Source organism: Phyllostomus discolor, chromosome 1 (assembly GCF_004126475.2).
Source record: "Phyllostomus discolor isolate MPI-MPIP mPhyDis1 chromosome 1, mPhyDis1.pri.v3, whole genome shotgun sequence".
NCBI lineage: Eukaryota > Metazoa > Chordata > Mammalia > Chiroptera > Phyllostomidae > Phyllostomus > Phyllostomus discolor.
In genome coordinates, this window is record NC_040903.2 from 196,359,904 (window position 1) to 196,382,139 (window position 22,236).

Sequence of the window (22,236 nt, forward strand, 5' to 3'; positions counted from 1 at the left end):
CACTGGTTCCCCATCACTCACGTCCTCGCCCCGTCGGCTGGCATCTGGCTCACCGTGGAGGTCCCGTGATAAGTCAGGGACATGACAGACACCATCAGCATAACCTCCCCATTTATCCTTCCACTGCGGCCGGCATGGAGAGGAGGCCCAGAGAGATGGAGTCAAAGAGAACAACTTTTGACACCAGACTCATGTGAGTTGAGTCTGGCCTCTTGCTGCTCTGCCAGCTCGGTGGCCTAGGACGAGTCACCTAAGCTCTCTGAGAACCTGTGTCCACCTTCGTAAAATGGGGATAGAAATTCTTATCTGGGATCGAAGCCGCTGCTTTGCACAACTCCAGGGGGCACTGTTCACGTTGTTGTCTATGTGAGTGGTGCCACATGAAACCCAGCCCTGTAGACTACAAGGTGAAGGATGCTCAAGACGGCAAACCCCCAAGTCTGCACCTCGCAAGTAAGAGTAGCTACGCCATCTCTCAGGGGTGGAACCAAGGGCTAGCGGGGTTCTTGTGAGCAATTATGCCATGCAAAGGGACTGGGGCCTCAGAGGAGCACAGTAGGCCCAGCATTTTTACGGGGTAAGGAGGCAGCCCCTGAGGTGAACAGCTTCTGCACCGAGAGACAGACTCCGGGCCTAGTTCTGGCTCCGCTGGGTGGACCAGGTGGCAGTGGGCGAAGCCCCGATGCACAGTATCCTGGTTAGCAGGCCCTCGGCTTCCACATCCTATAGGGCCTCCTCTTACTCTCAGTTTGGCCCGTGGTAACTACAGAGTGTTAGACTTCGTAGCAGCGAGTTCCGGGTAGTTAGGAGGTTTCACTCTCTGGGGTGGTTTGTCACTAGCTGACTGGTCAAGAAATCCTGATGGGCCCTGGCTGGTGTGGCTCAGTGCACTGAGTGCCAGCCTGTGAACCAAAGGGTCGCTGGTTCGATTCCCAATTGGGGCACATGCCTGGGTTGCAGGCCAGGTCCCCAGTGGAGGCCACATGAGAAGCAACACACATTGATGTTTCTCTCCCTCTCTGTCCCCTTCCCTTCCTCTCTGTCTAAAATAATAAGTAAAATATTTTTTTAAAAAAGAAGAAGGATCCTGAATGGAGTCTCCTCTTCAGCCTGGTTTTCCCCGTCTCTACCTACAGCAACTGGCCCTGTCTCATCTCCCCTAATAGGGTGTCTTCAAGGCAACAGATGTCTTCAAACATCTTTAAAAAACCTGCTGCATGCTTGGCACAGCGGAACCCTATCCCTGGCCCCTTGATCATCCATCCCTTCGCTGGGCCAGTACTTCCTGAGAATACTCACTGAGTTGCTCCTCTGGACCAGGCACTGCATCCTGCACTGGGGACAAGCCTGGAGCTTGCTTCCCACCCTGGCCCCTTCTCCTCTCACCACTGTCACCACTCCCTCCGCCCAGGGCACTTGCGCTCCCTCGTCCTGCCTTTCGCACCGGGGTCCCGTGTCCGGGCTTTCTTTGGCCCTGCCAACCTGCAGAGGAGTTGAGAGAGGGTGGAGGATTGGCAGCTGCCCTCCGCCCATCCTCCCACCCGGCTCCAGGGGCGAGGCTCAGCCAGGCTCTGGCCAGAATCCAAGCCACCCTGCCTCCTGGAACCACCCTGAACTTTGTTGTTTCCGCTCAGGCCCCGGGGGTCCCTGCTTCTGGACGTCCTGCCTCCAGCGCCCTGGCCCCTGGTGCTTGCTGCCGGCCGCGGGAGCTACCAGCTTTTTGGAATTCCTAATCGCTCCTGGCCCCGGTGATTGGCTGCTCAGCTCTGACCCCACTTGGGCTGCCGCCTGGTTGGATAAAAGGGGAATCTCCTTGGGGCTCCAGAGCATTAGACACCGGAGGGGGCACCTGGGACCAACTTCGCAAAGCGGGGAGTCCGGCGGGGGGGTGGGGGGAGCTCAAGACCCGCGGCCTCGGCCCCTCCGAAGAGCCGGGAGATGACGGAAAAGCGGGAGAAGCGCTGAGCAGCCCAAATCCGAGACAGTGGCCAAGAGTACCTCGGGGAGCGCCCCGGCCAGGTGCACAGGGTTCGGCATTCAGGAGATCCTGGGCTTGAACAAGGAGCCCCCCAGCTCCCACCCGCGCGCTGCCCTCGACGGCCTGGCCTCCGGGCACTTGCTGGCGGCGCGCTCCGTGCTCAGCCCTGCGGGAGTGGGCAGCATGGGGCTGCTGGGGCCCGGGGGGGCTCCCCGGCTTCTACGCGCAGCCCACCTTCCTGGAGGTGCTGTCCGACCCGCAGAGCGTCCATTTGCAGCCGCTGGGCAGAGCGTCGGGGCCGCTGGACACTAGCCAGACGGCCAGCTCCGGTAGGTGAGGCCAAGGCTGCGTGGCTACCTGACTCGCGGCGAGAGCCGGGACCCCACGCCGTCGGCTCTCGCTGGCACTGCAACGCCTTCTCTGGGCGCAAAAGTTCATGCCAGGCTGAAGGGTCGCAGCGGCGGCCTGGGGCCCGCCGCGCCCGGGCGAGGGTCGGGGGGATGCTCCGGGCGCCGCCGGGTTTCTCCCCAGCGTTTCTGGCCGCCGCGCTGTCCTCTCGCCCTGTCTCTGCTGTGGAGCCAGTTGAGGGTCCACTGGAAACAGGGCTTGAGTGTCAGAGCCCGTGACGTGGGCCGGCGCCCCCGGTGCCTCTGCTCCACGGCCGCCCCAGCTTCCCCGACGACCCGCTCTCCGCGAGTTGATTCCGTTCCGTGCGCTGGCGGCCAGGGAGCGGGTGCCAGCTTCGGCTCCCGCCCAGGTGCCCGAAGTGGTCTTTTCTTGTCTCCTTTCCTCCCGGCCGAACTCCCCGCGTTGGTCAGTTAGGCTTTATTTTTCGCCCCACGAGCTTGGACAACCCGGCCAACGCGGCGGCTGAATAGGCCTGGATCCGATCCCACCGAAGCGCCACAGGGAATCGGCTCCCGGCGCCTAGGGGGTTCGCGGGCCCCTGGGTGACCCCGCCGCGCCCTCCCCGGACCAGGTTCCCGGCCTGGCGTCCCCGCTCGCTCGGCAACTCCCCCGATCTTTCGTTACCGTTTTATTATTATTTTATTCGGAGGGGCAACGAAAAGTGCCGTGTCGCAGTGTCTCCAGCCTCGAGCCCGGGCGCGTTGTGCGGGCTCTGAAGAGGGGGCTGTGCAGAGGGAGACCCCAGCCCCTCCGAGCTCCTTGCGCCCCAACTCCGCTCCCTCGGGCCGATTTTTGGGCCCGGCGCGATGGGGCTGCAAGCGCAGGGCAGCGCGTGGAGCCCGGAGCGCCCCTGGGGGTCTCCGCGACACCCCCTTGGGCTGCCTCGTTCGCCCGCGGGCCCCTGCTCCTGCAGCGCCGGGGCCTGTGCCTCTTTTACAACGAAATCAGCTCAGAACCTCCGGACAGGGCGCCGGCGTGGGTAGGGCCAGCCGGGGCTTACAGATGGGGGCAGCCTGGAGGAGGGCTTCCCGGGGAGACGGAGCGGGTCCCCGCAGCTCCCGGAGGCGGCCCGGGCTGGGGCCCTGGCCGGTTTGGGACGCTGGCGTTCCCCAGCGCTGCCCCGCGCGCCCCCCATTCTGCCGCATGTGCCTCCGCCCGCTTTTCAGATTCTGAAGATGTTTCCTCCAGCGACCGAAAAATGTCCAAATCAGCTTTAAACCAGACCAAGAAACGGAAGAAGCGGCGACACAGGTAAGGCCCTGGGGCTCTTCGGCTACTTCTCCTGCTCGCCCACTCCTGCCGTCCCCTGTCTGGGGGTCGGGTCTCTGGACCCTGTTTTCGTCCGCTGCAGATGTGAGGTCCAAGGCTGCGCCCGCGCGAGGAGAGGGGGCGTTGTTTGTTTGGGGCATTTTCCCGGCCGTGGCGCCCGGCTGCGCCCGGCCAGCATGCCGAGAGGCCGCCGGGGAAGCGGCAACCGCAGGGAAAGGCCCCAGCCCGAAACCAGACCCGCAGAGGGGCTGGCGGCCCCCAGATGCATCCCCGCATCTCCGCAGAGCGAGGGCCCCGCACGCCTGGCGGCGGGCAGCCGGGGCCCACCTCCCACCCCAGCCGGTTCCTCTGCCTTCTCCCCCGGCCCCACGTCCTCTCCCGCGGGCCCTGTGCGGACGACCCGCTGCCTTTCTGCCCCCACCGTTCCCCCAATCTCCAGCGCGATTTCTGGTTGACGGAAAATTTCCCGTTAGGCTTCCTCTCTTTGAGGTCCTGAAAAGGTCGCTCCTCTTTCTGCGAGCCTCAGTTTCCTTGTCTGTAAAATGGGGAGAGACAGGGGACTGTGCGGACTGGATGGCCCCACCAGCCCTAGTTGGAGTGGCGTGGGCTGCACTGGGGTGCAGACTAAATAGAGAGGTTTTTTAAAAAATATGTCTTTAAATAGGCATTACTTGCCCAAAGTTAAAATTCAATCCGTGCGGAAAAGTGTGTCCTGAAAAGGATCCCCCTCACCCCAGATCCTCACGCCTTGAGCATCCGCACCCGTGGGCTACCAGTTCCTCGGGTAAATTTGCCAGAAGCTTCTAAAGGAAATAACGGGGCAGGAACCGAAGGTCTCCCTGACTTTCTGCGAGTGCTGCTGCCGGGCGCTGTCCCTGCGCCCCCCCGCCTCCCCGGGTCGGTTCCCCTAAACCTCTCTGTGCCGGGGCCAGGCGGGGCGGCCGCAGGGCTCCGCGGGCTCTCGGGACATTTCCCGCCGCCCGCCCGGGGCTCTCCCCTTCCTGCCCGCTCCTCCTCACCCCCTTCGCCCCCATTTGCTCTCAGCCTCTTGGCACCCCTTCTCCCGGGGCTTTTCTGTGTCTCCCTCTTCCTCAGCTCTTGGAAACCCCACTGTCGACCCCCGCCTTTTCAAAGGGCTCTTCCCCCTCTCAGACGCCAACGGGCCCCCGCTTGAATGAGGGTGAACTTGGACTTGGCTGCTCGGTTGCTTCTTTCGGGCAGCTGTTTGTTTCTGTTCAGTTTGTTTTATTTTCGAACGGAATTTTCTTTTTAGTCCCGATCCTGGGTCATTTTTACATTCATTTTCCCCACGGATTTCCATGAACACCTTTTATGCCCCCATCTCGTGCTGGGCCCCGGGGTGGCTAACGCTGCCAGCTCCTGAGTCCAGGGACAGGGACCGGGACCAGAGCACGGTGGGAGCGCAGGCCCGAGTCGGGCCGAGCTGTGCTGATTCGGGGAGTGGGGGCGGGGTTCCCGGGCAGGAAGAGCCCGGGAACAGCATGTCCCACCCCCGCGCGCCCCAGCAGAGCTTCTGCACCAGGACGGCTCCCTGCGCGGCGCTTGGAGCTGGCTGACCCCCGCCCAAAGTCCACGCTTCAGCTTCCCGACCCTCTGTCCTCACCTGCCACCTTCTCCACCAGGGAAACCTCTGGGAACTTTGCAGGGAACCTCTGGGTTCCCAGCGAGAAAGGACGACAGCTCGCCACCTGCCCTGGGCTTCTGGCTGTTTCTGGTGCATGAAGGGAGCAGATTTGTGGGGAGAGGAGGATGGCTACCGATGGCCAGTGCAGTTTCGAATTAGTTTTTTAAAATGTGTTTTCCTGAGCCTCTGTCCTTTGGGGGTTTCAGGGAAGAGCCCCTGGAATCTGGGGGTGAGCGATGGGCATCGTTTTATCTCCCAGAAACACACGAGGCAGAGCAGAGGTTGGAGAGGGGCGAGAGGATGGGCCAGCAGCCCAGGGAGTCTCCGTTTTCCTCTCCGCTTTCCCGGGAAAGCTCAGGCAGGACATGGTGGGGAGCAGGAGGGTCTGGGCTTCTGCAGAAAGCCAGGAGCAGGGTTTTGGGGTCACACTGTGGGAGCGCAGGGAGGTTTCCTGGGGAGCGTGTCAGCATCGTCAACACTCGTGCTGGGTCCGAGACAGGAATGCGGGGAAGCTGGGGGGATCTGAGGCTTTGTGTGGTGTTTGGAGGGTGGGCTCTCCTGACCGGAGCCTGGCCCTTGAGTGCTGTGACACGACCTGTTCTCAGCTCTTCTCTGGGGCTCTGGCCCAACGCATACGAGCCTCGGTTTCCCTCGTTTTGAAAAGAACTTGTGTGTTTGGGTTGTTTGTTTGGACGATCTGTGTCGGGGCCCTTCAGTAAGGGGCAGGAGGAAATAGAAAGCAGCAGATCTTCAAAATTCTGGAGAAATAACTTTCTGTTTCCATAAGCATTGCATCCCGGGCCCCCAGGAGAGGAGGAAAAACAATTTAGAATCAAACCAGTCATTTTCTATAAAGAGCAGAATCCTTCTCCCTCACGATCCCCTGCATTGTCCCCCGACACCAGCACAAGGAACTGTAGGAGCTTAATTCTGTACATTTTCCTCCGTTGGTTGAGGGTGAGGGTAGCAGTGGGAGGCCCCAAACTCCTGTGCTGGTCCTAGGGTCCAAATCCCAGAGGCTTAGCAGCGGAGGCACCAGATTTGTGAGTGAGTTTGTAGAACCTGGACTCTATTGCCTGTTGGCTTGTTGATGGGGGTGCAAGATAAAGGTCACCTAGAACCTGGTGAAATTTGGGATCTGAAAAGAGAAGAATGTGTGTCTGTGAGTGGGTGTGTAGTGTGTTTATTCCGGAAAGGAGGTCTGTGAGCCCCCAGTGTTGGAGGCGGGGTTTGTGTATTGGAGCGTATTCATCCGCAGGATTGCCTGGGGTGAGAGCGTGTAGCTTTTACCAGCTTCTGAGAGCACTTCGACCCCCGGCAGGTCTATGCGAACTGTTCTGTGGGATGGGGGGGGGGGCTGTGGAGGTACCTCCTCTCACGGCGACCTGAGTGGAGCTCCCCTGAGTGCCCCCCGTGGGTGGGCCACCGAGCGTGTGTGTGTGTGTGTGTGTGTGTGTGTGTGATGGTTGCAGTGTGGCCCTTTCCTTCTGAGTACAGGAAGGGACAGGGTGCTTCCCCCGCGAGCTCCCACCCTTCCAGCTCGGAGAGCAGCTTTAAGGAGCTGGTGGATCCTTACGGGCAGAGAGGGCGGAGTGTTGGGGTGGGGTGAAAGGGTGGGAAACTCAGCTCTCAGTTGCACTGACGCTGGGGTTGCAGCTGCATTTGATCCCCCCGCGAGGCTTAGAACTTGGAGTGCCATTTGAAAGGTCCCTCTCTGTCCTGGAGAGGAGCCCAGGGGGCAGGTCCCAGCGTGGCGGAGGCATTGGACCACCTGGTGCACCCTCACCCTGTGTGAGGGAGGAGGAAGAGGGGGTCTCTGCGGTTTTCTAAAATTCCTATATTAACACCCTTCCCCCAAAAGCACTTTCAGAGAGATTCCTATAATGAAATGGCTCCTGGGGCAGAAATAATGCTCCCCCCCCCAAGGGTAGTGTGCGTCCTCAGCCTTGAAGGAGGAGAAGTCCGGAGGATTAAGCTATGAGTGTGTGTGAACACGTGTGTATGCATGTGCGCACGTGAGAGTGTGTGAACGTGAGTGTGCGAGGGAGTTTGTGTCTGTGCTGGGCCCCTGGGTTTGGGGCCTGTCCAAGGGGCATATGGAGGGGCCACTCTGTCCTCTCTGGGACAGGCTCCTCCCGTCTCCAGGGCCCTGAGTGTCCGGTTTTGCCTCCCTCAGGACAATCTTCACCTCCTACCAGCTGGAGGAGCTGGAGAAGGCATTCAACGAGGCCCACTACCCCGACGTCTATGCCCGAGAGATGCTGGCCATGAAAACGGAGCTGCCGGAGGACAGGATACAGGTAACAGAGCCCGGAGTCCCCCTCTCTCCCATGTCCCCCATTCTGGGGACATGGATGGTCCAGGCTCCACCCCCCTTGCTGAGGTGCCTGCTTGCCTGTGCTTACATTCTCGTGAAGAATAGTTCGGGATGTGCTGAACACACCAGCCTTGTGAGGTGGGCACCTCTGGGGGCAAGAGACTTAGCAGCTGTGGCCTGGCCCGCTGTTCCAGACCGCAGGGTCCCTGAGGGGTAGTCCACACAGACTCTGCGGGCCCTGTGGTCAGGGAAGGAGTTCGGGTAGGTCCTGGGGTCTGAGCGTGGTCTCCGCCGTGGCAGATGTCCCCTCGGCACGGCTGTCTGCTCTAAGGCCAGAGGTGGCCCCAGGCCTCTCTGGGTACCTGGGAAGAGTGACTTTGGGCCCTGACCCCAGTCCATTCCCCTTCCCTCTGCTTCCCTCTCCACAGGAAGTGGTTGCCTCCCCTTCCTGTTCCCTTCACTTCCATCCCCCCCCCCCCCAACCAGGCTCCTTCCTCCTCTCACAGCCCAGCAGCTGGCCCTGCCCTGAGCTCCTGCCCCTTTACTTCTCCGGGCCTGGTCCAGAATGTGGCGGGGGACAGGTGCTTGCAGGTGTGGCTCCTTTAGCCCTCGTCCTCTCCTGGAGGGTTTTGTCTGTACCAGCACACACTGATCCGGGCCAGGGCGTCCTCAGCGGTGCCGGAGCAGGGCCTCCTTTCATTAGAGACAGGACCTTCCCAAGTCCAGAACCCCCACCCCCAGCTGGGCAGGAGTGGGGCTGCTTAATCCTTTTTCTGGGAGAAGACGAAGTCTGATGATTTCTCGACAGGGCCTCCATGAGGAGGAAGAGTGAGTGGTGTGGGAGGAATATTACCGAAAGATTCAGGTTTGCCTTAGCTGGGTCACGACCTTACCTGAAAGCTGTTCCCATCACCTGAGGGATCCAGAGTAGTTCACTGCTGAGGCCAGGAAGTGGGGGAACCTGACTTCCTGAAACCCCTCTGCTCCAAGCTCCTCCTGGTCATGGGCCTTTTTTGTTTCCAGGTGGGCGGTGTGTTGGGGGTAAGGGGTGGGGCTAGAGAAGGAGCCACATAAGGCATGGTGGGTGGCTCTGTGCTGTCTCACTGGAGAACCAGAGAATGGAAATGAGGCAGGAGCTGATTTTCCAGAAAAGCCTTCTTCTCCCTTGGAAGTCTGTTTGGAATCCCGGTCAATGGCTTTAGACACTGACACTAACAATAAGCTCAATTATTCGTAATCAGATTATCTGTGTGTCACGCATGATGGTCGGGATCCCTTACCCCCCCAATGGGGTTCCCGTGGGGTAAGGCTGGGTGTTGACTCTGAAGTTTGTGTGTGTTATGTGTGTGTAAGCCAAGGCCCACCCCAGCTGATGTGTGGGGGGGCCTCTGCCTGGCCTCCATCAGCAGAGGTGGCTATTGCAAGTGCCCGGTTGGGTGGGTGCTTACACACTCCCCGCTGGTAGGCCCCCTGTCGGCATGCTGACCAGAAGGAAGGAACAGCTTGTCCCATGCAGTGGGCTGTCCTAAAGCCTGTCTGGCTGTGGCGATGGTGGCGATGGTGGGTGGGAGTGTTTGTAACCACTGCTGTCCATGCCTCAGCACGTGGATGCTGGGTTCCTTTATGTTCCCTGGGGGGTGTCTGTGGGCTGGTGTCAGAAGCCACCAGGGCCCTGAGGGAGGAGCAGGGCTGAGGGGTAAGCTGATCGCCCCGGGGCTGTGAGTTTGGCTGTGGAGTGTGTGCCTGTGGGACAACTGAGACAAGACTCTCTCCAAGTCTTTGAGCACTGCACGGTTCTTTGGCTAAATGCTGTCCCCAGAAGGTGTTTGTGAGCTGTCAAAGAGTCCTGTCCCTAAATGTTTCACCAAGTGGCCTGGAAAAGGTCTTACATGTATCAACCACAATCACAGCTATAATTTACAGAGCAGTTTCCGGGCGCCAGCTATTCTAAATACGCAGTGTGTGCAGGCGAGGCGGGGCGGTCTGGCGGTTGTGGGGCACCCATTCTGGAACCAGACACCAGACTGCCTGGGTGTGAGTCCTGGCTTCGCCATGCACCAGCCAAGTGACTCTGGACAAGTCACGTACCCCCCAGAGCCCCCGACTCCACATCCATAAGATGGGCATGGCAGCGGCTCCAGCAGACGCAATGAGTCGCGTGTGTGCTGTGTTGCGCATGCCCAGTGCTCTCTCGGTGTCAGCGTAAATCCTGGCGGCAACTGGTGGAGTAGAGACCGCTGGCCTCCTTTGTTACTGAGGAAACTGAGGCATAGTAATTTGCCAAAGCCACACAGCTAATAAGTGGGGGACAAAGGGACCTAGGTCTGTATCTAAAACCCACTTGTTCACCCCCTCCTGCTTGGGTCTGAAGCCTGTGCTTTGACCTGAAGCTGAGGGAAAAGAGACAGTTTGAGGTCAGGTGGGAGGCCAGTGTCAAATCTTTTTTTTTTTAAATATTTATTTATTTATTTATTTTTAGAGAGGGGAAGGGAGAAAGAGAGGGAGAGAAACATCAATGTGTGGTTGCCTCTCGTGCGACCCCTACTGGGGACCCAGCCCATAACCCACACATAGGCCCTAGTCTGGGGATCAAATTGGCGACCCTTTGGTTCGCAGGCCTGTGCTCAAGCCACTGAACCACAGCAGCCAGGGCAACACTTCTTTATAAAAATAACCAATATTATTCGGCACCAGGTACTATTTTAAAAAATAAAAAACAAAAAAAAAACTCGGCCTTGTCTGGTGTAGCTCAGTGGATTGAGCGTGGGCTGCGAACCAAAGTGTCGCAGGTTCGATTCCAGCCAGGGTACATGCCTGGGTTGCAGGCCATGACCCCCAGCAACTGCACACTGATGTTTCTCTCCCTCTCTCTATCTCCCTCCCTTCCCTCTCTAAAAATAAATAAATAAAATCTTTAAAAAAACCACAAAAAACTCATTAAAAATTACTTCTTCGATGGGGTTAAACATGAGTCTTCCTACCACCCGCCAGCAGCCTCTCCAGTGGTAACCGGTTTCCTTTGTTTCCTTCTAGAGACAGTTTACATTTGTTGTCAAGGAATCAGAGCACCCTGTGAGCTAGGTGCTACTAACTATTCCCGTTTCACTAATGGGTGCAGAGGCCAGAGTGCAGACCTGAGTCCCCTCAGAGTCCGGAACACTTGCTTCACCACGCGGTCACGCGTCCAGTCATTTCCTCTCCGAGTGCTGAGGTGGGAACAGGCGCCTGCAGATGGGAAGCTACCACTCGGTAGCCGGTCCCCGCCCCCAGCTTTCAGCCAGAGGCCTCTGTGTGTGTGTTAGGGGCCATGGGGGTGGGGTGGGGAGGGTGGTTATGAGAAGCTCCACGTCTGGAGTGAGACATTCTCAAGGTGGGATGGAAAGGTTATTGGACTGGCTGTCAAGGACCCGAATCTTCATTCTGGCTCTGACACCCGCCAGGCTTAGCAGGAGCCAGGTCACTTCTCATCTCTGTTTCCTCATCTGTAAAAAAACACAACTAACCCCTGGCCCTGGCTGGTGTGGCTCAGTGGATTGAGTGCCGGCCTGCAAACCAAAGGGTTGTTGGTTTGATTCCCAATCAGGACAACACATGCCTGGGTTGCAGGCCAGGTACCCCAGTAGGGGGTGCATGAGAGGCAACCACACATTGATGTTTCTCTCCCTCTCTTTCTCCCTCCCTTCCCCTCTCTCTAAAAATAAATAAATACAATCTTTTAAAACAGTAAACCCCTGGATATTTCTGAGGTCTGCTGCCAAATGTCTAGCGAGAGCCTGGTGTGGACATGAAAAGTCCAACACACCCACTTCTGTGCTGTTTCCCTGCCAGCAAGCCAAGCTTGAGCCTCTAATTATTCATTGTTAAAATAATAATAATAATATTTCCCCAAATGCCAGTTTAACAAAAGCATTGTTATTACTGGCATTATTAAGTACTTCCACTGACCCAGGCATTAAGTGCTTTCCGTGCCTCACTCCATTAAATCCTCACAGCAGCTGCTTGAGTTAGATGCTCTTCTTACCCCCACTTTCTGGATGTGAACAATGAGGGGCTGGGAGCCGAACCAAGTAGCAGAGTGCACTCAAACCCAGCGCCCCACTACTATCGAGAGACAGCAGCTGAGGGAAACGGGAATGCCTCTCTGCGGAGCCGGGGCAGCCAGTGCCGGCAGCTGTGAGGACCCGCTTCCTCTGCCTTAGGGCTTGGACAGCACGCAGCTCTGCTCCACAGCTCTCGGGTGGGGGAGGAGAGACGTGGTGTGTCGGCGGAGAAAGGAGGGATTCCGAGTGTCCACACCGGACTCAGACTCGCAGTCCTCATTGTGGCCACAGAAAATGCTGGGGTCGGCGCTCTGGAAGCCCCTGGCAGGCAGGTGTCAGCTCTGGGGAAGAGGAGGTAGGTTTCCAGAGTGACTTTCGTTTCTCTGTGAGGTCACCCACTCCTAGAATTATAAGATCAATATGTTTATTCACTTGTTTGTTTACCGTATTCTTCTTTGACAGAAGTTGTACTTATTAAAAATGCCTACATGGGGACATGTGCCCAGGCAAAGTGAACCGAGCCCACACCTCTCCCCCAGGCTTCTCCGCTCGATGCGCACGGCCGGCAGGGTCTGGATTCTCTGACCAGCGCTGTTTGATTCTGCCATCTCTGAAGTGGGCCCTGCCCGAGGGAGGGGAATGGAGTCTTGGGAAATTATGTTCCAGAAATTAGAAGATAGGCACCCGGATGGGAAAGGGCTGCAGAGTGTCTCAGCCTGGGTCATTTATTAGACTCACTAAGCTGCTGAAAAATTTTTTTGTTTTTCAATTGCAGTTGGCATTTAATATTATACTAGTTTCAAGTGTACAACCTAGTGGTTAGACTTTTTAAAAAGATATTATTTATTTGTTTATAGAGAGAGGAAGGGAGGAAGAGAGGGAAAAAAACATCAATATGTGAAAGGAGACACAACAACCAGCTGACTCTCCCATGCCCCCAGCTGGGGACCCAGCCCACAGCCCAGGCATGCGCCCTGACTGGGAATCGAACCAGCGACCTTTTGGTTCACAGGCCAGCACTCAATCCACTGAGCCACACCAGCCATGGCTAGACATTTAAGTTTTGCACTCACCTGACACCATATATAGTTCTTACAGTATTATTGAGTAGATTCCCCAAGCTGCACAAACTGGCAGTCACAAAATAGCCACAGGGCTCTTACATATCCATGCAGGGCTCCCACGCCCGACAATTCTGATTTAATTGGTTTTGTGGGGAGCCTAGGCACCTCCATGTTTTTAAAGCTCTGCGGGTGATCGTGTGCAGCCAGTGTAAAAACGCTGGGTCAGAGACTCAGGAAAGGAGTTTCTGTGTTTGGAGTGGGTTAATGTAAGTGGGGGAAAGTGGAGTTTTGGGTGACAAGATGGGCTGGGGAACACGATGACCTGTCAGGTGTACAGGGAAGGATGCGGCCTGGGGCTGGCTCCAAGGCAGAGTGGGCAGAGCTGCCCCCTAGTGGACATCAGGGGCTGCAGCCAGGCCAGGTTTCTCGGCCTGGAGCTGGGATTGAAAGGGGTGTGCTGAAATACTGTGTCAGAAGTGCTGAGTGGATATGGAATGTGAAGTCATTAAATCACATCAGCAACGAGCCCCAATTAATCAGCTTCCAGCTAGAGGAGAGAGGAGACGCCGGGTGAATGTGACGGAAACTGCCACATGGCCGGCGAGAGTAGAGGGCTGGGTCTGGGGTAGCCAGGTGACCAGAATGTGCAAAAAGCATCCAATTGTGCATAATGTCTCTATGTCTCCTGGTGCGGGGCACAATCCTGGAAGGCCTGCAGGAGGTTTTCTGAAAAATTCTTGAGGGAAGGGGCCCTGGGTATGTTGTCCTGGGGGGATCCAGAGATGGAGCTGTGCCAGACAGGAGCTGTGGGATGACCACAGAGGCCGTGGCCCAGCCGCGCCCACTCGTACACAGGAGAGAAAGAGCTGGTAGAGGTGCCTGGGCTGCCTGACGTGCCCCCTTGCAGCAGACAAGCTCGGTAAGGAGCCCTTCCCCAGGTCCAGTCCATCCTTGGAGGCACGAGATCTCAGGACCCTTTGTGACAGCCCTGGAGACACCTGCCAGAGCAGCTGTTGACGGCCAGAGGCATCGCACCTGGGCTTCCTCGGAGCTGGTGGGGCATCACCTTTGAGGGGAAATGCACCAGGAAATCCAGGCTCTTTCCAGAGTGAGCAGGTCTTCTCAACCCATCTTTGTCTGGGCTTCAAACGTGGTGATTTTGGGCGTCACTTTTAGGTCCCTTCTCAGGAGCTCAGAGCCCTGAATTGTAAGGCAGCGCTCTGGTCCTCGCTGGCACCTTGACGCAGGTTTTCCCATGAAGAGGAGTGGTCTCTTCTAGAAGGTGGGCAGTCAAGGAACTGAGTGGGAGAGGGACTGCAAGAATATTTGGGGCCTGTCAGGGCCAAGAGATTAAGTAGGGAAAAGGCCCCAGACACTGCAAAGGGATCTCAAAGGTGAGAGGTGGGAGGACCAGGCTTTATGCAAAAAGTGTCACTGACCGTTTGTTGGAAAGCAAAGTGTCATCTCGTTGCACATCCACCTACAAAACTCTTATAGCATCCAGCCCAAGTTTTCTAGTTCTTACTACATGCCAGGCGTTTCCCATGCACTATTTGGTTAATTTTGACAACAAACCTGTGAGGAAGTGATATCACAGGCAGATGAGGACCTGGAAGTCAGAAGGGTTAAGAAATGCATCCGAGGTCACAAAGGCAGGGAGACAGAGCAGGGTCTCAGCTTCGGTTTTCTAGCTCCCTATCGATCCCAGCCGCAGTGCATCGTGGGTGGGCCTCTGCATGGCGTTCTCTTGCATCTGTGCCTCCAGGGTTTGGAGTATATCAGAAACGTGGGAAGAGCTGCAGGGGCATTTGTTTGACCCTCCGGATGCCTAGAGGGGAAACTAGAGGCTATCTGTATTAAAATCTTACAGTCTGAAGGTTAGTTCTGTCCTTGCTCCCCACACCGCACCCCCCAAGTTGTTGTCATTCTTCCTATTTGTCATCCAGCCTCGCTAAAGGGCATGTGGAGGAGGCCAGCGGGGCAGGTAATGCCAATGATTAACCCATCCCCTGGGCAGAGACTCCCACTGATTGTCTGCACCTCCACTGAAATAATAAGTAGCAATTATTTAGCACCTTCCGTGTGACAAGTATTGCTTTTAAGCACTTTCACTTATCTCATTGATCCTCAAAACAGCCCTGAAAAGTAGGTATGCTAATTTTTATATCTAAAGAGACTGAGACTGAGAGAAGGCAAGTAACTTGCCCAAGATCACACAGCAATTTTTGTCAACGCTGGGAATTCCGGTTCAGGACTGGCTGACTTCCATGCTTCTTGCAGACTTTTAGGTTCTGTGAACACATGCTGGTTGCTTCCAGGAAGGGAAGAGAAAGGCAAATGTGAAGAGTGGTGAGGGTTAATTCTCATGTCTGTCCATTTCCCTCCAAGGCACCACTGCCGCAGCTTCCCTGCCAGTTGTCCTAAAGAGAAATTGTTTTGGCTGTCCAGGTTTGCTCCGTGAATTGGAGCAGCATCTGGCCTTCGCAGAGAGCCAGGCATTCCAGGAGCCCATAACCCAGGGTCCGGATGACTCCTGATTTGAGCGACCAGCTGGCGCCAACTCCCCTGGGAGTGTGCAGCCCAAGTCTGGTCTGCAGACCAGTTATTCATTTCCCCAGATTAGGAGACCCAGATTCTTTTTAGGGCCCCAGCTATGACCTGAATCTCAAGTCTGCAACCCCTTCTTGAGTGTTCAGGTAATGACGCTGTTTCATTTGAGGGCCTGCCTCCCCCGACCCCCGCACCCCCTGGTCTGAAGCACTGGTGCTCACGAAATCCTGGAGAAGCAGGGACAACATGCCTTCCCAGGCACCCACGCTGGGGGAGGGAGGTTCTGCCTTTGTGTATTCCACAGACCCTTCTCCAGAATCTGTAAATCCAAACTGTGCTGCAAATGAGTTTGGAATCAAAACTCATTAGTAGCAAAAAAATGGACAGGACCTTATTTATCCCTCTGAGCGTGAATATGTATAGGTTTTGTGGCAGGAAGCCAGCTAATGGATTTGATTATGATGTGCCGCCGCTGCTGCGGGGTGTTATGTAACACGTGGTATATGCGTCACCCCTTCTTTCTGAAATCCAAAACATTCTGCAGTCAGGTTCCAGTTAAGGGGTGTGGCCTTGTTTTATAAGGCACTGTGTTCAAGCAGGAAGGTCATCTCCTGACTAGGAAGCAGATGGCTTACTTAGATTCATAAAGACAGCCTTCCCAGCTGTCTGTGGTCGGAGGAGGTGCCTGGAATTCTGTCACCCAGGGGTTCATCCTTTGCTGTCTTCTCTGAGAGGTGGATGAAACCAGAAGTCGCTTACACCTGTATGTGGCTTAGTCCTTTTAGATTGATCTTCCGAAGGCAGCTTGAGACAAGTGGGTACTTGAAGAGGCCGACCAGGCGCTAATGGGAAGGATGATGGGAAGGGACAGAGGTCTCAGGCAGGCCCTGGGTAGAGCAGAGAGTCGGGCAGAGAGCCTGCAGGCGGCGCTGGGAGAGATCTAAACGCAGCATCGAGCCAGGCCAGGACTGTGGCCGAGTCAGCGCGGCTCATCGCTCTCGGCTCTCTGACTTGAGTGCACAGAGTGCAGCCATTTAGTGGCCCTCCAATTATAGCCACCCTTTCCTGAGCAGGGCAGGCTCAGGGGAGGACCTGCACATGGGCTTTCCAGAGCCCCAGGACCGGGTGGTATCAAAAGTGTGTCCCACCCTAGGGGGGGACCAGCGATCGTTTTCTAATGGTTCCGGCCAATGTCAGGACGGAGAGGCTGGGGCGTCTGAGGCCAAGGTTATTTACTAATGGAGAAATGCCAAAACATGGTTACACGTATGTGGGTCAACTTAAAGTTGTGCGTGGACGGTGAGGTCTTTCTGCAATCCAGCACGGCGAATCGGTGACCGCTGGACTGTTTGGGGTGGTGGGGATGTGAGGAGAGGCGGCTGGGGCGCCCCCTACCGGATGCGGCCCACGGCGCTCAGCAGCAGACTCGGGGCTGCCGCGGGCCGTCGGGGCGCTCCGCCACCTAGCGGCAGAGACAGGAACGGCAGGGTGCGCCGACTCAGCCTCGCGGGCCCCGGCCGGGGCCTCCCTGCGGCGGAGGCAGCAAAGGGTTAAGCTGTCAGCAGCGCGATGTTAAACAGGTGTCAAAGGCGCTCCATATATCTGCAGATTGAAATCAAATTCTTTGCCGTATAAAAAGATAAATTACCCAGGCGCTGCCGCGCGTCCCACTCATCACGCCAGCGCCAGACGGCAAGCAATTTTTTTTTTAATGTGCTAACGACCTAATCAAGCAATCAAGTCTGAGAAGATTGCAGAGTGACCGGGGCAGCCATCTGCCGGCGAGCCCCGCATTCATTTCCCGCGCCCCCGCGCGGGGCGGAGCCGGGGAGGGAGCTGCCGCGGGGAAGAGGGGGAAAAATCCTAAACAAATTAACACCCAATTTTCCCCGTCTAATTAGTTAAATGAGAAGTGTTTGAGGTCTCCTGGGGAGGGAGCGAGGCGCGCGGCGCGGCTCGCACTGCCTCCCCAGCATTAATTAGTGCGGGTCAATGCCACGGCTCCCGGGAGAGTAGCCGCTTTAATTTCCCGTGATATTTCAGTGCCTGAGGCCCATCGATTCAAACTGAAATTAACTTATTTTTCAATCAGCCCAGGGCTGCCCCTGGGGGTGACTCTTCTTTTGCCGCCTCCTGAATAGAGCTGGAGCAATTTTTCATCAAAAGCTGAAACCTCCGCTTCCGAGGGCGGGGGAGGGGGCCCGGAGGGAAGGGGAGGACAAGGCGAGGCGAGGGAATGGAAATCGCAGAGGAAACTAATAGATTTCTCCAAAGCACCTCTGCCCTCCCCTCTGCTCCCGGCTTCCTGGGCTCCTTGGGCGTCTGGCCGCCCTGGGCGACAGGGCCGGAGGGGCTGTGAAGGGTCAAGAGGGGCTCGGGAGGCCTGGAGTCCTTCCGGCACCCACCAGTTTCCTGCGGGCCTCCCACCCACTTGAGGGACAGTGCGCTGCCCCTGATTCTGGCTCTGGCTCCTGTCAGCTGCTGGAAGTCTCAGGAAAGCTGCTTTGGGAGACCCACAAATCTCCCCTCCCCCAAGCATGGCAGGGACCCTGGAAGCTCCTCCAGGCAGGGTTGGAGAGCTCCAGACACCCCCAGGTCAACCCCCAACCCTTCACACCCTGCACCAGTCAGTTTAGGGGCCAGAGAAACCTTCCCCAGAGTGCCCCCAACCGTACTTTCCCAGGTCCTCCCTCCCATACCGATGAGAATTTCGTTTTTCTTCCCTGACTCTGGGATGGCTGCCCAGGTCCCCCAAATGCCGTTCAGAGTTAGGTCTGTAACTGGAGAGCAGTGGATGGAGGGCACTGTGGCCTGGCAGGGCTCAGGGCAGGGCAGGGCACAGGGGGGAGACGACTGGACTCGGGCCTCTGGGGAGCCTCCCCACCTCTGCTTTGGGACTGGGGCAGCTCCCAGGCTTCAGGATGTCAGGATGAAATGCCCTTTGCTCCTAGTCCTCACTCACCTGGAAGCTGTGTTCATGGGACTGCTCTAGGCTCTGGAGTCCTGGTGGAACGGGAGCTCTGAACACCACTGGCCTGGGGCCCTGGAAAGGAGTCTGTCCCTCGGCAAGTGACAGAAGAGATGCTGTTTGTTCCCGGAAGGTGTGAGCACTCACAAGACAGCTACCAGCTCAGGCTTCTCAGCTGCAAACTGAGGCCCACACTGGGAACTGCTCACCTGCAAGACTCTGTCCTAGAGGCATCCCTGTCCCATCCAGAAAAACAAAGAGAGGAGAGGGAGACCCACTTCACCCATCGTGTTCTCACAGGATGTGGGTCCTCATTCTCGTGGGTACCCCTGAGCCTGGAGGAACCCCCTGGGCACTATGGGACAGGTGAGCTCGAGTAAGGACAGCCACCTGGAGAAACCAGCCATCACAAGGGCATGAGGCCACGAGCTCCACAGAGACCTGGGGGTAGAGGCCAGGCCCAGCGTCTCTCAGGGCACACCCCTGACCTGTCCACCTGTCCGCCCACACCTGCAGGTCTGGTTCCAGAACCGCAGAGCCAAGTGGAGGAAGCGAGAGAAGTGCTGGGGCCGGAGCAGCGTCATGGCGGAGTACGGGCTGTACGGGGCCATGGTGCGGCACTCCATCCCCCTGCCCGAGTCCATCCTCAAGTCTGCCAAGGATGGCATCATGGACTCCTGTGCCCCGTGGCTGCTGGGTAAGAGCCCACACCCTCCTTGGGGCCCTGCCCCTGCGGCAAGGAGAGTGGGCTCCGGGGAGGAGACGACAGAGCCCCGGAGCGAGGGGGCCTGGCCACAGCAGCCTAGCAGAAGGGAGGGGCTCCAAAGCAGGCCTCCTCCTCTCCCCGGGCAGCTCCGAGGGCAAGCTGGGGCTGGGGCTGGGTGGCCCCCCCCCCTTGTAGCCACCACCTACGAGTGCCTAGGACTTTCGTCCTGGGCAGGTCCCCAACTGGCTTCTTCTGTCCTCTGAGGGGAGTGTGACTGTGGCCCCAGGGTCTACACCCTTTCTTCCCTTGTGGGAGGTGGGCTTCTGATGGATGAAATTGTCCCTCTTGGGAGTTGGGGGGCCCCTAGGTCCCTTTGGCCACCATTCTGGCTTTGCCCAGAGGACTTCTTCCCACTGAATCTCTCCACCTGCCATCTGGGCCCATGTCTGAGAGCAGCAGCAGCAGCAGCCTACCTGGGGTTCTAAGATCTGGAGTCGCAGGAGGGAGGGATGGGGGGCAAGTGCTGGGCTCAGGAAGGGAGGGAACAGGCTGCCAGGGGCCAGGCGCCCCGGGGGTCTCGGCTGGGAGAAGCCCTCTGCAGCCCTCCCGCTGCCCCGGCCCCGGCCCCGGGACTCGCGTGACTGCGGTGTGTGAAGTAAGGCTTTCTGCTCGTCCTTAATTCTGGCCTCTCTCTATCTTTGCTGTTTTCAGTTCAAGATGGCTTTCCCAGGCGCTTTTCTAAACCCGAATACCAACAATTCTTTTTAGGAATGCACAAAAAGTCGCTGGAGGCAGCAGCCGAGTCGGGGAGGAAGCCCGAGGCGGAGCGCCAGGCCCTGCCCAAGCTGGACAAGACGGAGCCGGAGGAGCGGGGCCCCGACGCCCCGGCGGCAGGCATGTCCCAGGAGGAACTGAGGGAGAACAGCATCGCGGCGCTGCGCGCCAGGGCGCAGGAGCACAGCACCAAAGTGCTGGGGACTGTGTCGGGGCCCAGCGGCCGGACCCGGGGCGCCGAGGAGCCGGAGGAGGAGGCCGCGGACGAAGACAGGCCGGTGGAGAAGCTGAGTCCGCCACAGCTCGAGGACGTGGCTTAGGTCAAGGGTGCGCTGCCACCGCAGCCCCAGGACTCTGCGCTTCTCCGGGGGCCTGTGGTGCCGGGCGGTGCTCTCCAGGGCAGGGCCCAGCCTGGCCTCGGCCACCGCCCCCTGCCCCTCAGGCCCTCCATGACCCCCCGGGGTGACTCAGACACAGCTCAGCTCTGGCAAAGGCTTTGGGCCGTGCTGAGACACCCCTGCCTAGCCTTGACCTCTTCAGCAACCTCCTCTTCCCAGCAGCCCTGCCTCAGGAGCCTTTTTGCTGCCCAGACCTCCCCCTCAAGCTGCTTTCACTCAGTCCCCTGGTGACCCTCACTGTCCAGACCACACCCCACTGTGTGCTCTCACTGTGGAGCCCTCTTCCCCGCTCTGACCGCCTGTGGGTTCTGCTCCTCCCTCCTCCCGGCCCCCAGGCTCAGAGCCCGTTGCTTGCCAGGGCCCTAGTGGGGATTGAGGACCTGCACTCCAGGGCCAGTGTCCTGAGCACCCCAGTCCTCCGCCAAACTCTGCTCCCCTCAGCCTCTTCCTTCCTGTGAGCCTGGGTGCGGGTGTCCACCGTGCGCATGTACCGCTCTGCAGGCCCGGGTACACCTTTACTCTCCCCCATCAATGGGGCCTGGAGTCCAGATTAAACTCGGGAAGGCTCAGCCTGGGCCCCTCAACCACCTTCCGTCTCACGCCCTCCACGGTCACCCCCAGGAGCTCGCCCTCTCCACGCCCAGCCTGCCCCAGCGTTCCTCCCAGCACCGCTGCAGCACCGCGTGCTGCTGTGCAGTTCCTGCCCCGAGTCCAGGGCCTGTGCCCTGCAGCCAGGGGCACCGCTCACAGACACTGCGGCTCTCTGCACTGTTGGGCTGGCCAAAGGCTCTCCCTGGGCCCCTGCGGCTGTGCTGTAAAGCATCCCGACTCCCCTGAGATGCTGCCTGGGACCCTGGCCTGCTGTGCAAGGCACCTCCCCCTAGAGCTTCTCACAGCATCCCGGTCTGCATGTGCCCTGCCTTGGAGCAACCCAATCTAGCTGTGAAATGAAACCCTGGGAAGCCACAGACCTTGACTCAAGTTCATCCAGGCTGTCCTTAGGGAGCCCAGCCTGGAGTGGGCCTGGGGCTACACACAGTCATCCAGGGTTGGTCACAAGGAGGGTGTAAGAAAAGGCTTGAGGGAGAGCCAAGCAGGAGCCTGCGTTAGACCCAAAGGAAGCAACAGGCCCACACCTTCACGCCAGGTGCGTGCCGTGGTGGGTCTCCACTGGGAAAAGACGGAGACGTTGACTGTGCTGGAGCAGGGGGCTGGTGGCTTCGTCCTGTCTGCTGATGAGAGGGCCCGCCCACACCGATGGCGTCTCTGCAGCCGTACTCCGCCCCCGCCGGGCACACGGCCCCTGACCCCCATGTATTCCTTCACCCTCCCACCCACTTCTGCAGGGGACACCTCGAGAGAGAGAGAGAGGCTTGAGACGGTGAATTGGGGTTTTCATTCCCTGTCAGAGGTTGATTTCTTCCTCACTGTGCCCATGGAACTCTCCCCCGGCCCTTCTTGTCTCTGTCCCCCGTTGGTTTGGAGTGTTCGACTGTAGCCCCTGGTGTGTAAATAATGTACATAGAGCGAGGAGAGAGAATCTGGGTATCAAGGTGTTTGAAGTACGGAGCTGTAATAACTTCTAGGTATTCTAAACCTGTGGTTTCTGTGCCATTTTCTGTAAAGATCCAAGTAAGAATAAAATTGGAGTACAAACAGCAGGGGACGGGTCCGGGCGTCCTCCCTGGGTGAGGAGGGTTTGTGCGTGTGTGGGGGGGCGGCAGAGGATGCAAACCCGTGAAGCCGTTTTTAGGTCCGAGTGGCCAGACTCCTCTTTTTAAGTTGCTCCAACTGCAGAGGCGCTGGCCCGCCTTTCTCCACTGAGTGGACATGTGTCACCCTTGAACGGCATTTATCACTGTGATATGGGGCCCTCCTCCGCTGCAGGCACACCTGCAATGTCCCAGCCCTTAACTTCCCTCCGGCTCCCCCGATGAGAGGTTACACCGACCTTCCCCTCTGGTACTTGCGAACGGCCTTATGTCCCACACACCTCAGGCGAACCCCACAGCCCGCCTTGGCCCCCGAGAGTCCCGACCCCCTTCCTTTTGTGTCCACGCGTGCACTTGAAGAACTCACGTCCCAACGTTAATCCCACTGCAGCAAATGGGACAGGCCA

The 22,236-nt window shown here is 58.0% G+C and overlaps 1 protein-coding gene across 1 annotated transcript; it reads left to right on the plus strand.

Moving 5' to 3' along the window:
• The first annotated feature begins 380 nt into the window (after positions 1 to 380).
• VSX2 (visual system homeobox 2) lies at positions 381 to 21,778 on the plus strand. Its single transcript, XM_036017498.1, is given in 8 exon segments — positions 381 to 508; positions 1,635 to 1,748; positions 1,951 to 2,173; positions 2,175 to 2,307; positions 3,553 to 3,637; positions 7,477 to 7,600; positions 18,756 to 18,936; positions 19,657 to 21,778. Coding segments are annotated over 8 exon segments (1,371 nt in total). The 3' UTR covers positions 20,040 to 21,778.
• Positions 21,779 to 22,236: the final 458 nt, after the last annotated feature.